Source organism: Piliocolobus tephrosceles, chromosome 5 (genome assembly GCF_002776525.5).
Source record: "Piliocolobus tephrosceles isolate RC106 chromosome 5, ASM277652v3, whole genome shotgun sequence".
Lineage (NCBI taxonomy): Eukaryota > Metazoa > Chordata > Mammalia > Primates > Cercopithecidae > Piliocolobus > Piliocolobus tephrosceles.
In genome coordinates this window covers 110,407,788-110,421,491 of record NC_045438.1, presented here as the reverse complement: position 1 = coordinate 110,421,491, position 13,704 = coordinate 110,407,788, and the positions used below count along the sequence as shown (strand labels likewise).

At 33.9% G+C, this 13,704-nt stretch overlaps 1 protein-coding gene across 3 annotated transcripts in view; it reads right to left on the bottom strand.

The window, feature by feature from the left end:
• The window catches only part of KHDRBS2 (KH RNA binding domain containing, signal transduction associated 2), a 591,427-nt gene that overhangs the window by 43,847 nt on the left and 533,876 nt on the right, over positions 1-13,704 (bottom strand). For all 3 annotated transcript variants that reach the window (XR_002733824.1, XM_023222978.1, XM_023222979.1), the window contains one exon: positions 10,141-10,223. Coding sequence is in view for 2 of the 3 variants with exons in the window: in XM_023222978.1 (XP_023078746.1) it covers positions 10,141-10,223 (83 nt within the window). In the remaining variant the exon portion in view is untranslated. The remainder of the gene's footprint in view (positions 1-10,140; positions 10,224-13,704) is intronic.

Here is a 13,704-nt window from a genome sequence, read left to right as displayed (position 1 = left end):
GTATCAATAGCAGAACAGACTGAATGGATGAAAGAATCTCAGCGCTTGAAGACTATCTTTTGAAAGAAGATAGGCATACAAGAATAGGGAAAAAAGAAGGAAAAAGAATGAATACAACCTCTGAGAAATATGGGATTATTTAAGAGAGTAAACCTATGACTGATTGGGGTACCTGAAAGAGAGGGAGAATGGAACCAAGTTGGAAAAGTTGAATATCATCCAGAAGAACTTCCCCAATCTAGCTACACAGGCCAGCATTCAAATTCATGAAATGTAGAGAACCCCAGTAAGATACTCCATGAGAAGATCAACCCCAAGACACATAATCATCAGATTTTCCAAGGCTGAAGTGAAAGAAAAATAATTTAGAGGCAAGCCAGAGAGAAAGACCAGGTCAGCTGCAAAGCAAAGCCTATCAGACTAATGGAGAACCTCTCAGTGGAAACCCTATGAGCCAGAAGAGATTGGGGGCCAATATTCAATATTGTTAAAGAAAAGAATTTCCAACCCAGAATTTCATATCTGACCAAACTAAGCTTCATAAGTGATGGAGAAATAAGATCCTTTTCAGACAAGCAAATGTGGAAGGAATTTGCCAGAGCCTGCATTGCAAGAGGATTGCAAGAGCTACGTTGCAAGAGCTCCTGAAAAATACACTAAATATGGAAAGGAAAAACCATTAACAGCCACTGCAAAAACACACTGAAGTACAGACCAGTGACACTATGAAGGAACCATGTGCACAGTCTGCAAAATAATCAGCTAACATCATGATTAAAGGATCAAATTTACATATAACAATAGTAAGCTTAAAGGTAAATGGATTCATTGCCCCAATTAAAAGACACAGAATGGCAAGCTCTATAAAGAGCCTAGACCCATAGGTATGTTGTCTTCACGAGACCCACCTCATGTGCAAAGACACACATAGGCTCAAAATAAAGAGATGGAGGAGCAAATGGAAAACAGAAAAAAGCAGGGGTTGTAATCCTAGTTTCTGACAAAATAGACTTCAAACCAATAAAGATCAAAATGGATAAAGAATGGCATTACATAATGGTAAAGGGTTCAACTCAACAAGAAGAGCTAACTATCATAAATATATACACACTCAATACAGGAGAATCCAGATTCATAAAGCAAGTTCTTACAGATCTACAAGGAGACTTAGGACTCCCATACAATAGTAGTGGGAGACTTTAACATTGCAATATTAGATAGATCATCTAATATGAAAATTAGTAAAGATATTCAGGACCTGAACTCAGCTCTGTATCAAGTAGACCTGGTAGATATATACAGAAATATCCACCTCAAAACAAGAGCATATACATTCTTCTCATTGCAATATGGCAATTATTCTAATAACTGAGCTCATAATCAAGTAAAACACTCTTCAGCAGATGTAAAAGAACTGAAATCATAACAGTGTCTCAGACCACAGTGCAATCAAATTCGATCTCAAGATTAAGAAATTCACCAAAAAGCACACAACTACATGGAAATTGAACAACTCATCCTGAATGACTTTTGGGTAAATAAGAAGTTTTTTGAAGCTAATGAGAACAAAGAGACAATGTACCAGAATCTCTGGGACACAGCTAAAGCAGTGTTAAGAGGGAAATTTATAGTAATAAATGCCCATATTTAAAAGCTAGAAATATCTCAAGTTAACAACCTAACGTCTCAACTAAAAGAACTAGAGAACCAAGAGCAAACAAATCCCAAAGTTAGTAGGAGACAGGAATAACCCAGATCAAAGTAGAACTGATGGAGACAGAGACATGAAAAGCCCTTCAGAAAATCAATGAATCCAGGAGCTGGTTTTTTGAACCATTAAAAAAATAGATAAACTGCTAGCTAGACTAATAAAGAAGAAAAGAGAAAAGAATCAAATAAACACAATCAGAAATGTTAAGGGGGATATCACCACTGACCCCACAGAAATACAAACAACCATCAGAAAATACTATAAACACCTATATGCACGTAAACTAGACAATCTAGAAGAAATTGATAAATTCCTGGACACATACACCTTCATAAGACTAAGCCAGGAAGAAATTTTATCCCTGAATAGACCAATAACGAGTTCTGAAATTGAGGTAGTAATACATAGCCTACCAACCAAAAAAATCTCAGGACCAGAATCTCAGATAGATTCACAGCTGAATTTTACCAGAGGTACAAAGATGAGCTAGTAGCATACTGAAAGTATTCCAAAAAATTGAAAAGGAGAGACTCCTCCCTAACTCATTCCATGAGGCCAGCATCATCCTGATGCCAAAACCTGGCAGAGATACAACAAAGAAAACATCAGGCCAATATCCCTGATGAACATTAATGCAAAAATTCTCAATAAAATACTGGAAAACTGAGTCCAGCAGCACATCAAAAAACTTATTTACCATGATCCAATAGGCTTCATCCCCAGGATGTAAGGTTGGTTCAACATACAAAAATCAATAAATTTGGTTCATCACATAAACAGAACTAATAATGCAGAAAAGGGCTTCAATAAAATTCAACATCCCCTCATTTTAAAAACTCTCAATAAACAAGGTATTGAAGGAACATACTTCGAAATAAGTCAGATACAACAAACCCACAGCTAATATCATACTAAATGGGCAAATCCTGGAAGCATTTCCCTTAAAAACTGGCACAAGACAAGGATGCCCTCTCTCACCACTCTTATTCAACTTAGTACTGGAAGTTCTGGCCAGGGCAATCAGGCAGGAGAAAGAAATAAAGCATATTCAAATAGGGAGAGAAGAAGTCCAACTATATTTACAGACGACATAATCCTATATCCAGAAAACCCATCATCTAAGCCAAAAAGCTTCTTAATCTAATAAGCAACTTCAACAAAGCCTCAAGATATAAAATCAGTGTGCAAAAATCCCTAGCATTCCTATACACCAACAATAGACAAGCAAAGAGCCAAATCATGAATGAACTCCCATTCATGACTGCTACAAAAAGAATAAAATATCTAGAAATACAGGTACCAAGGGAAGTGAAGAATCTCTTCAAGGAGAGCTACAAACTGCTGTTCAAGAAAATCAGAGAGGAAGCAGTAAATGGAAAAACATTCCATGCTTATGGAAAGGAAGAATCAATATCATGAAAATGACCATACTGCCCAAAGTAATTTATAGATTCAATGATATTCCCAGTAAACTACCATTGACATTCTTCACATAATTAGAACAAATGTTTTAAAATTAATAGGGAACCAAAAAAGAGCCTGAATAGCCAAGACAATCCTAAGCAAAAAAAACAAAGCTGGAGGGCATCACGCTGCCTGAATTCAAACTATACTACAAGTTTAAAGTAACCAAAACAGCAATACTGGTACAAAAACAAACACATAGAACAATGGAACAGAATAAATAACTTAGAAATAAGACCACACACCTACAATTTGATCTTCAACAAACCTGACAAAAACAAGCAATGAGGAAAAGGTTACCTACTTAATAAATGGTTCTGGTAGAACTCGCTAGCCATATGGAAAAAATTGAAACTGGACCCCTTCCTTACACTATATACAAAAATTAACTCAAGATAGATTGAATACTTAAATGTAAAATCCAAACTATAAAAACTCTAGAAGAAAAGCTAGGCAATACTATTCAGGACATAGGCACAGGCAAACATTTCATGACGAAAATGCAGTTAATATCATAATGACAGGATCAAGTTCGCACATAACAATATTAACCTTAAATATAAATGGACTAAATGGTCCAGTTAAAAGACAGAGACTGGCAAACTGGATAGAGTCAAAACCCATCAGTTTGCTGTATTCAGGAGACCCATCTCACATGCAGAGACACACATAGGCTCAAAATAAAGGGATGGAGGAAGATCTACCAAGCAAATGGAGAACAAAAAAAAGCAGGGGTTGCAATCCTAGTCTCTGATAAAACAGACTTTAAACCATCAAAGATCAAAAGAGACAAAGAAGGCCATTACATAATGGTAAAGGGATCAATTCAACAGGAAGAGCTAACTATCCTAAATATATATGCACCCAATACAGGAGCACCCAGATTCATAAAGCAAGTCCTTAGAGACTTACAAAGAGACTTAGACTCCCATACAATAATAATGGGAGACTTCAACACTCCACTGTCAACATTAGACAGATCAACGAGACAGAAAGTTAACAAGGATATCCAGGAATTGAACTCATCTCTGCACCAAGCGGACCTAATAGACATCTACAGAACTCTCCACCCCAAATCAACAGAATATACATTCTTCTCAGCACCACATCACACTTATTCCAGAAATGACCACATAATTGGAAGTAAAGCACTCCTCAGCAAATGTACAAGAACAGAAATTATAACAAACTCTCTCTCAGACCACAGTGAAATCAAACTAGAAATCAGGACTAGAAACTCAATCAAAACCGCTCAACTACATGGAAACTGAACAACCTGCTCCTGAATGACTACTGGGTACATAACGAAATGAAGGCAGAAATAAAGATGTTCTTTGAAACCAATGAGAACAAAGATACAACATACCAGAATCTCTGGGACACATTTAAAGCAGTGTGTAGGGGGAAATTTATAGTGCTAAATGCCCACAAGAGAAAGCTGGAAAGATCTAAAATTGACACTCTAACATCACAATTAAAAGAACTAGAGAAGCAAGAGCAAACACATTCAAAAGCTAGCAGAAGGCAAGAAATAACTAAGATCAGAGCAAAACTGAAGGAGATAGAGACACAAAAAACCCTCCAAAAAATCAATTAATCCAGGAGTTGGTTTTTTGGAAAATGCCAAAATCAATTGCAACAATAGCAAAAATTGACAAGTGATATCTAACTAAAGAGCTTCTTCTGCACAGCAAAAGAAGCTATCATCAGAATGAACAGACAGTCTATAGAATGGAAGAAAAATTTTGCAACCTATCCATCTGTCAAAGGTCTAATATCTAGAGTCTACAAGGACCTTAAACAAATTTACAGGAAAAAAACAAACAACCCCATTAAAAACTGGGCAAAGGACCTGAACAGATACTTCTCAAAAGAATATATATATGTGACCAACAAACATGAAAAAAGCTCAGCATCACTGATCATTAGAGAAAAATCGAAACCAAAATGGATAACATTTCACATGAGTCAAAATTGCTATTATTAAAAAGTCAAAAAACAACAGATGCTCGTGAAGTTGCAGGCAAAAAGAAACACTTTTACAACATTGGTGGGAGTGTAAATTAGTTCAACTGTTGTGGAAGACAGTGGGTTGATTTCTCAAAGACCTAGAAGCAGAAATACCATTTGACCCAGCAATCTCATCACTGGGTATATACCCAAAGTAATATAAATCATTTTATTATAAAGATACATGCACACATATGTTCACTGCCACACTATTCACAATAGCAAAGACATGGAATCAACCTAAACCTAATCGCCCAACAATGATAGACTGGATATAGAAAATGTGGTACATATACACCATGGAATACTATGCAGCCATAAAAAGGAATGAGATCCTGTTCTTTGCAGGGACATGGATACATGGATGAAATTGGAAGCCATTATCCTCAGCAAACTAATGCGGGAACAGAAAACCAAAAACCACATGTTCTTTTATTAAGGGGGAGCTAAATGATGAGAACACATGGACACACGGTGGGAACAAGACACACTGGGGCCTCTTGGAGGGGGGCTGTGGAGGGAGAGAGGGCATCAGGAAGAATAACTAATGGATGCTGGGCTTAATCCCTAGGTAATGGGATAATCTGTGCAGCAAACCATCATGGTACTTGTTTACCTATGTAATACACCTGAACATCCTGCACATGGACCCCTGAATTTAAAATAAAAGTTGAAGAAAAAAAAAAAAAGATTTAGCTACAAAGATATTAATCACATATTTGTTTAGAGTTATAATTAAAAATAACTTAAACATTTAACTTTACTAGAATGATTAAATTGTGATCCAATCATACAATGAAACAATCTACAGCCATTAAAGATTATGTTGTAGATATGCATTTATTAACATAGATATATGTTCTTATGTGCTGGTGAGTTAAAATTAAATTTAAAAACAGTTTGTAATATACGATTTCAAATATAGGTAGATGTATTAACACACATGAAAGATAGATAGAAAGATGACACATTGATAAACAGATACTCCAAAAATGTTCACAACAGCTATTTTTGGGTGGCTGTATTTATCTTCTTCTTTCTTACTGTATTTTCTTTTTAAAAAAACTTTTATGTTCAGGGATATAAGTGAAGGCTTGTTATTAAATTAGTTCAACCATTGTGGAAGGCAACGTAATGATTCCTCAAAGACCTAAAGTCAAAAATACCACTCTACCCAACAATCCCATTACTGAGCATATACCCAAAGGAATATAAATCATTCTACTATAAAAACACACGCATGTGTATGTTTATTGCAGCACTAGTCACAATAGCATGGACATGGAATCAACCTAAATGCCCATCACTGATAGACGGAATTAAGAAAATGTGGTAGGTATACACCATGGAATACAATGCAGCCATACAAATGAATGAGATCATGTCCTTTGCAGGCACATGGATGGAAGTGGGGGCCATTATCCTTAGCAAACGAACACAGGAACAGAAAACAAAATACCACATGTTCCCACTTATAAGTGGGAGCTAAATGATGAGAACACATGGGCGCACATTGGAGAACAACACACACTGGGGCCTTTTGACCTTCAGAAGGAGGGAGAGGATCAGGAAAAAGAACTGATGGTATGAGGCTTAAAACCTGGGTGATGAAATAATCTGTACAACAAACCTCCATGACAGACGAATGTTTTCATTTCACTTGGGTAAATACTGAACAGAAGAATTGCTGGGTCGTATGGTAAATGTAGGTCAACTTCATAAGCGACTGCCTAGTTGTTTTCCAAAGTGGTTTACAGTTTTACATCCCTATCAGCAATATATGAGCATTGCAGTTGCTCCACATCCTCACGAACATTTGATAATTCAATCTGTTTAATGTTAGCCATTCCACAATCTGTACTAGTATCTAATTGTGGTTTTAATTTCAATTTTCCTAATGAATAATGATATTGAACATATTTTTAGATTCTTACTTGCAATTTGTATATCTTCTTTGGTGAAATGTCTTTCAAATTTTTTGCCCATTTTTTAAAAAGTCAGGTTATTTATCTGATTCTAAAGTTTTAGTAGTTTTTACATATTTTGGATTCAAAGATATTCTTTAGAAATAGATATTTTGCTAATATTGCTTCACAGTTTGTAGCTTGCCATTTTATTTAATAACAGTGTCTTTTAGAGAACAAAATTGAATTTCGATAAAATACAATTGATTTAAAGAAATCTAAAGGCAGGCATTAAATATCTTACCTAATAAAAACTCCAGTGTGTGTATCTATTTCAATTAGAAATTGGCATGATATTAAAAAAAATATTTTTCACAGAGTTTTCTGAAAAAATAGTTTACTAATTAATACATTTACTCATTTTTCATTTATTTATTCAACAAATCTTTATTGAGAACCTCTAGTGTTCCAGAAACCGTACTAGTATTGAGGATATAATTTTGACCAAAATAGGCATTTTATCATTATTGTAATATAGACATTAGCATCACTGCAACTAATTGCATCACCTACTTTCTTTGTCCCTCTGGCTTAACAGTAAAATACCAGAGAAGCACATAAATATTCTGTCAGTAAATATGATATATGTAATTTTGAATTTTTTATTCTCTTTGAGGAATGAGGTTCTTATTTTGTATCCCCATAGTGTAGAACATATTAGGCTCGACATTCACATACTCAACAATTATCCCTTCAGTGCATATCCCATGAAAGACCTCGTACCTGGTATTGTGAAAGACAAGAGGCTGTATTAGAAAAGGATTTGGAACAAGTAGAGAAAATGATAAGGGACATGTACACAAATAATCCCAATGTAAAGCAGAGAAATAAATGCTATAGAAAAGTAAATATATGGTACTATTGGAATTCAGGGCAGAAACAGATTATTCCCCAAAACACAATAAAGAAGAGACTTTTTAGAAGAGTTGGCTTTTGAGCTGGGGCTGGAAGGATGGGAAGAATTTAGCTATAAAAATTGAGTGGATAGGAAAGGAGACAGGGAAGGCAGCAGAAGTGTGTAGAAAATGTCCCTTTACATATAAATTATACTTTATTAAAGCAAGTTTTATTCTAAAATTATTGTATATAGCCATTACTATATGTGCGTGTGTGTGTATGTGTGTGTTCAATAATTCTAATATTCATTTTTCAGATATTCAAAGCTAACTTATCTTAATCCCATGTTTTTCTTCTTGTTTCTTAGGGTCAGTTAAGCCCACTTAAATCTCACCATAAGAAAGAGAAAGTCCCTCATTTTCAGAAAATTATTTCAAAATTTCTTCTATTTAAACATAGCTCTATAGAGCTGCATCAAGAAATTATTTTAGTCTATTCTAATTGTGTTTGTCGAGTGTGATAACCACACTTTCTATCAAGGGTTTCTGAAACTAGTTATGGAACTTTGTTATCACTGTTTTTATGTGCTAATGTATAATGATAAACTAACAATTTGATTGAAAATACTCACAGATGGTCTAAACATGTAGCCAATTAGCATATAATACTCTGTTCAGTTTCTGTAATGTGATGCAAAAATTACCCTAAGCCTAAATAACTGTGTTGTTTTCCAATATGTAATTGGGACAATTAAGATATTACAGCAAAAGCTCTTGGCTCATGATGGCTTCTCTATTTAACTTACTACAAATTAACCAATTATTCAGTGTCAGTGATGGTCATTTCTGCAGTGATAACTTAAGTCATACTCAGCTTTAAAGGTATCAGTTCACACTCCTCTTATCTCTCATTGCCCACAGTATTGCCTCTAAATAAAATTTCCCTTCAATACTTTTACTGTGCTGTCGCTCAGGCCATGGAAAACTCAAACTTCCTCAATACATGTAGATTTCTTCTAACCTATAATGACCTTAAAGTTGTTTATTTTTTGCCACTTCCCCTCACTCAAATATTACTTAAGTCCTAAAGGAGATTTATTAATTAAGTCTCCATCGGTGCCAATAAAGTTGGCCAATAAATGATCAATGCTATAATAATTTTGCAACAATAAGTTCCATTGGCTTCTGTCAATCACATAAATGGGAGACTCACTTAACTATCACATAGGCCCCCTGATTTTCCTATGAAATTTATAACATTTTAAAGAAAAAATCCTGTGGGTGATTGAATTTTCTAAAAATGCATTTGTTTTACATCTATTTTATTCATAGTTAACAAAAATAAAAGCCAGACTCAAACGTTACATTATTGTGTTTGCTTCTTCTTACAAGATATTCTAGAGAAGTAAAACTGTGGTAACGAAAAACAGATAGTTGGTTTCCAAGGCCTGAGGATGAGAGAGAAGTTGACTACAAAGGGCCATGAAGAAGCATTTTTGGATGTGAAAATGCACTATATCTTAACTTCGGTGGTCGTTACACAGTAGTTTGCATCTGCAAACATATACAACTATATTCTAAATGGGCAAATTTCATTATATAGAAATAACATCTCAATAAATCTGACTTTGAAGAAGTAAACAATCATTTATATCCCAAATTTTGGGTCAATCTAAAGAGATATATTCAACAATCAATATGAGATCTATCAACAAAGCAAAGGAATTATTGATTCCCTAAGATGTTTCAAGAATTTCCCTCTTTCCAGAGTACCAATGACATTTTATTATCTTTTACAAATCAATATGACATTTTAGGAAAAAAAAGCTACATTGAACAAGTGCCTTACTTTTATTATTGTCTTTTTTAAAAATCTAAAAATAACATTTAGTTAAATGCAAGCTTATTTAATGAGTTGATTGGTTACCATAATCATCTAGTCTCAGAATGACACACTACTATTTCTTTGTTTGCAGTTGCAAGGTTATTAAAGTTTACCTCTCACAATCTGGTAAGCAACTTAATAATTCAGAGAGATAATGGAGAAAAAACACTACTAGAAATCCTCACATGATATAATTGACATTCAGATTCAAGAAACAAAATTGATAAGAGATAATTCTGAGAAGGCTGCTTTAGATAGCAAATGCCTTACCTTTGTGTTTGGGTCGCATAGCTGTTATCATAAGCTTCATAGGTCTGGTCATCATATTCACCCCCGTAGCCATCATCATAACCCTGAGATAAAAAGTGGTAGAAACAACTGTTAACAATCAATTTGATTAACTTTGATGTGTTTTCGGTTAGCACAATTTTATACAATGTGATCTTGGTTTAGATTTTATTTTGGGTAAGTAGCCACATATCACATTTTACTAGATTAATAATTCTCAAATAACCTTAAATAATATTTCATTCGTCAGGTATTAATGTTTATTACACTCAGCATATCACTGAAGCAGCAATACTTATGTAAGACTTGTTTACAGTTTTCATCAATAGTAATGACTAAGAAATTCAAAATAAGTTTTTCTATTTGGGTATACAAGAACAACTGTGATAACCTAATGGTGGTGTTAACATGTTTGTTACTACCCCACTGGGAGTTTTTTCTTCTCCTTTTAATAATCACAAGTAAGATAGAAACTATAAACTACAGGATCCTTAAATTGTAGTCAACTTTCAGTAAAAATTATGGAGTCATAGATGATTAAAATAAATAAATAAATAAAAGAAAAAAAGAGGGAAGAAAAAAGGAAAGAAGAAGTGAAATAAAGACTTTGTGGTTGGGCCTGATGGCTCACGCCTATAATCCCAGCACTTGGTGAGGCCAAGGTGGGCAGATCAGCTGAGGTCAGGAGTTCGAGACCAGCCTGGCCAACATGGCAAAACCCCATCTCTACTAAAAAATACAAAAAAATTTAGCCAGGCATGGTGGTGTGCGCCTGTAATCCCAGCCACTCAGGAGGCTGAGGCAGGGGAATCACTTGAACCTGGGAGGCAGAGGTTGCAGTAAGCTGAGATTGCGCCATTGCACTCCAGCCTGCGCAACAAGAGTGAAACTCTGTTTCAAAAAAAAAAGACTTTGTGTATATGTGTACATTATATGATTTTTAAATCTCATAAGTAAAATAATGTTATGTGATGAGATTTATTACTCGAGTAAGTTACACTAACAAGCTAATGGGGATTTGTCATAGCAGCATGTTCAAACAAGCTAGTAATTATACACTCCAGTTATCAATCACTCTGAATGATTTAGTTTTGTTTCTCTTTGTGGTCATTAATTTTAAACACTAGCCATCCATCTTGATTATTCCCTACTTCTGGAAAAACCTTCAAGTTTTCTGTGCCTGGTGCTGGTGTATCTCTTTCCCTGGAATACAATTCCACCCTCCACCCTACCCTACCACTTCATAAATTCTTTTCATTTCTGGAGGCTTACAAATCTCTCTTCATCTTGTTCAAGAGTTTCAGTAGAAAATACCTACATGTGAAATCTTTGACATTAACCTTGGCTAACACTTTTAAGCCCATTTAATGAAAAGACTAATACATTTATCAGCTTAACAAATTTCTAAAAATTGTATTTATTTCTTCATTTTCATGTGGTTTAACCTTTATATAATGCTATTATTTACATATGAAGTTTTCTGAACCTAACTTCCATCTCTTGTCATTTTTCATTATATTTTTGCTCTACAGTATGAAATAGTTTCTCTATTTGTTCCTTAAATACCCTAATTAGCTCCTATTGAGTCAACTTTTTTAATGTTCTAAAGTTAATTTTAGTATTTATAAAATAATTACATGCAGATTATTTAGAAATAATACAAAAAAGCTTATGTCCCCAAAATAGTAGTTCCTTGTCTTGTTCTCCTTTAACCTTCAGCTCTCTTTCAGTATTTTCATCTATTATTTTAGTATTTATTTTTGTGTTATTAACTAATACACCTAAGTTATTGTTGTTGGATTTATAAATTTTGTCATTTTCTATTGACTGTCCATTCAGGTTGTTAAATTTAGTTCTATTATTTCCCTTACTTATCTTCCCAGTATAGTTTCATCATAATTTTTTATTAGTCAATATTAATATTACTGAGTGACAATACATAATTGTATCCTCTTATGACATGAATTATTTAATATAATTCTGTTTTTATTCTCATACACCTTTTCCTTTCTTTCTTCCAAAGTTGATAATTGTTCATTCATCTTATTATTTTCTTGGTTTTCCAAATATTTAGAAATGCCTTCATCAGTTGTCCCAATGGTCATATTAAACTAGCAGTAATATTTCTAAGATTCAAAGACATCAGCTCATCCATAATGTTTTTATGTTTAACATGGAGACTATGACCGGAAGAACTGTGTCATTGCACTCTGGTCCACATTGATGAATTTCTAGGCCTGAAGGCCAAGGTGTTTTCCTAAGGCCTCTTTCACTACTGTTGGTATTGAATTTCCTTTGTCCAGATTCCATCTTTTCCTTGCTTTAATTTCTTGCTGAAACATCTCTTTCAATAACCTCTATTAAGAGACATTTTGGAGAAAAACATTTTGATTCTTTTTTGCTTAGCTTTACACTGCCCCCCTACTCACTGTAGCTTTTCTGTTTTTATTTTTTTGGTGCTAAATTTCAATTATACAAAAGTTGGAACAAGAAGTCAATGGAAACTCATCTACCCTTCACCTAGATTCAACAATTATTGACATTTTGTCTCATTTGTGTTATCTTATACATACATTTTTTAAGAAACCATTTGCAAATTAGTTCCAGAAACATGATATTTTATCCCCAAATACTTCAGCTTTTATCTCCTGAGTGTAGGGACACTCTTCTACATAAATATATTATTATTACTCCTTAAAAATCACAATATTTCCACATTACTGTGAAGTCCCTAGTTAAATGTCTACAATTGTCCCAAGCATTATGAATTTTGTAGCTATTTTAATCTTGCATAGCTATTTTTAAAAAATCATAACCCAATAAATAATTTTGAATTGCATTTGATAATTATATCTGCTTAATGTTTTTAGAGCTAGCATAGTTCTCCAACCTTTTATTGCTTCCCATAATATTAACTTTTTTGAGTGGTCCAAACCAACTGTTTTGTACACCACCCCACATTCTGTATTTGTCTGATTATTCTCATAATTACATTCAGATTTAATATTTCTGAAAGAATGTTACATATGTGATATTGTATTGTACATTTACATTACTGGAAATTTTTAAATTGTTGTCTCATACTTAATTGGTTGGGTGGAGAAGTCTAGGCTCAAAAAAATGACTTTTAATCAGAATTTTGAGAGCTTTGGTACAATATTTTTTACTATTCCATGTTAAAGTTGAGAAGTCCGATTACTTACATGTGACCTAGATTTGTTTTGTCTTTTTTTTATTTCTTCTGGATGCTTTTACAATTTTATCTCTGGTGTTCCGAAATTACAGAATGCAATGCCTTTGTGTATATAATATTAATATTGACTAATAAAAAATTATGATGAAATTACATTGGGAAGATAAGTAAGGGAAATAATAGAACTGAATTTAACAACCTGAATGGTTGTATGTGTGTTTCTTTTCATTCATTGTGTTGGGTGCTCAATGAGCTCTTTCAATCTAGAGGCTTATATTCTTCAGTTGTGGAAACTGTCTCTCCATATTTCTTTCTTTCTTTCTTTCTTTCTTTCTTTCTTTCTTTCTTTCTTT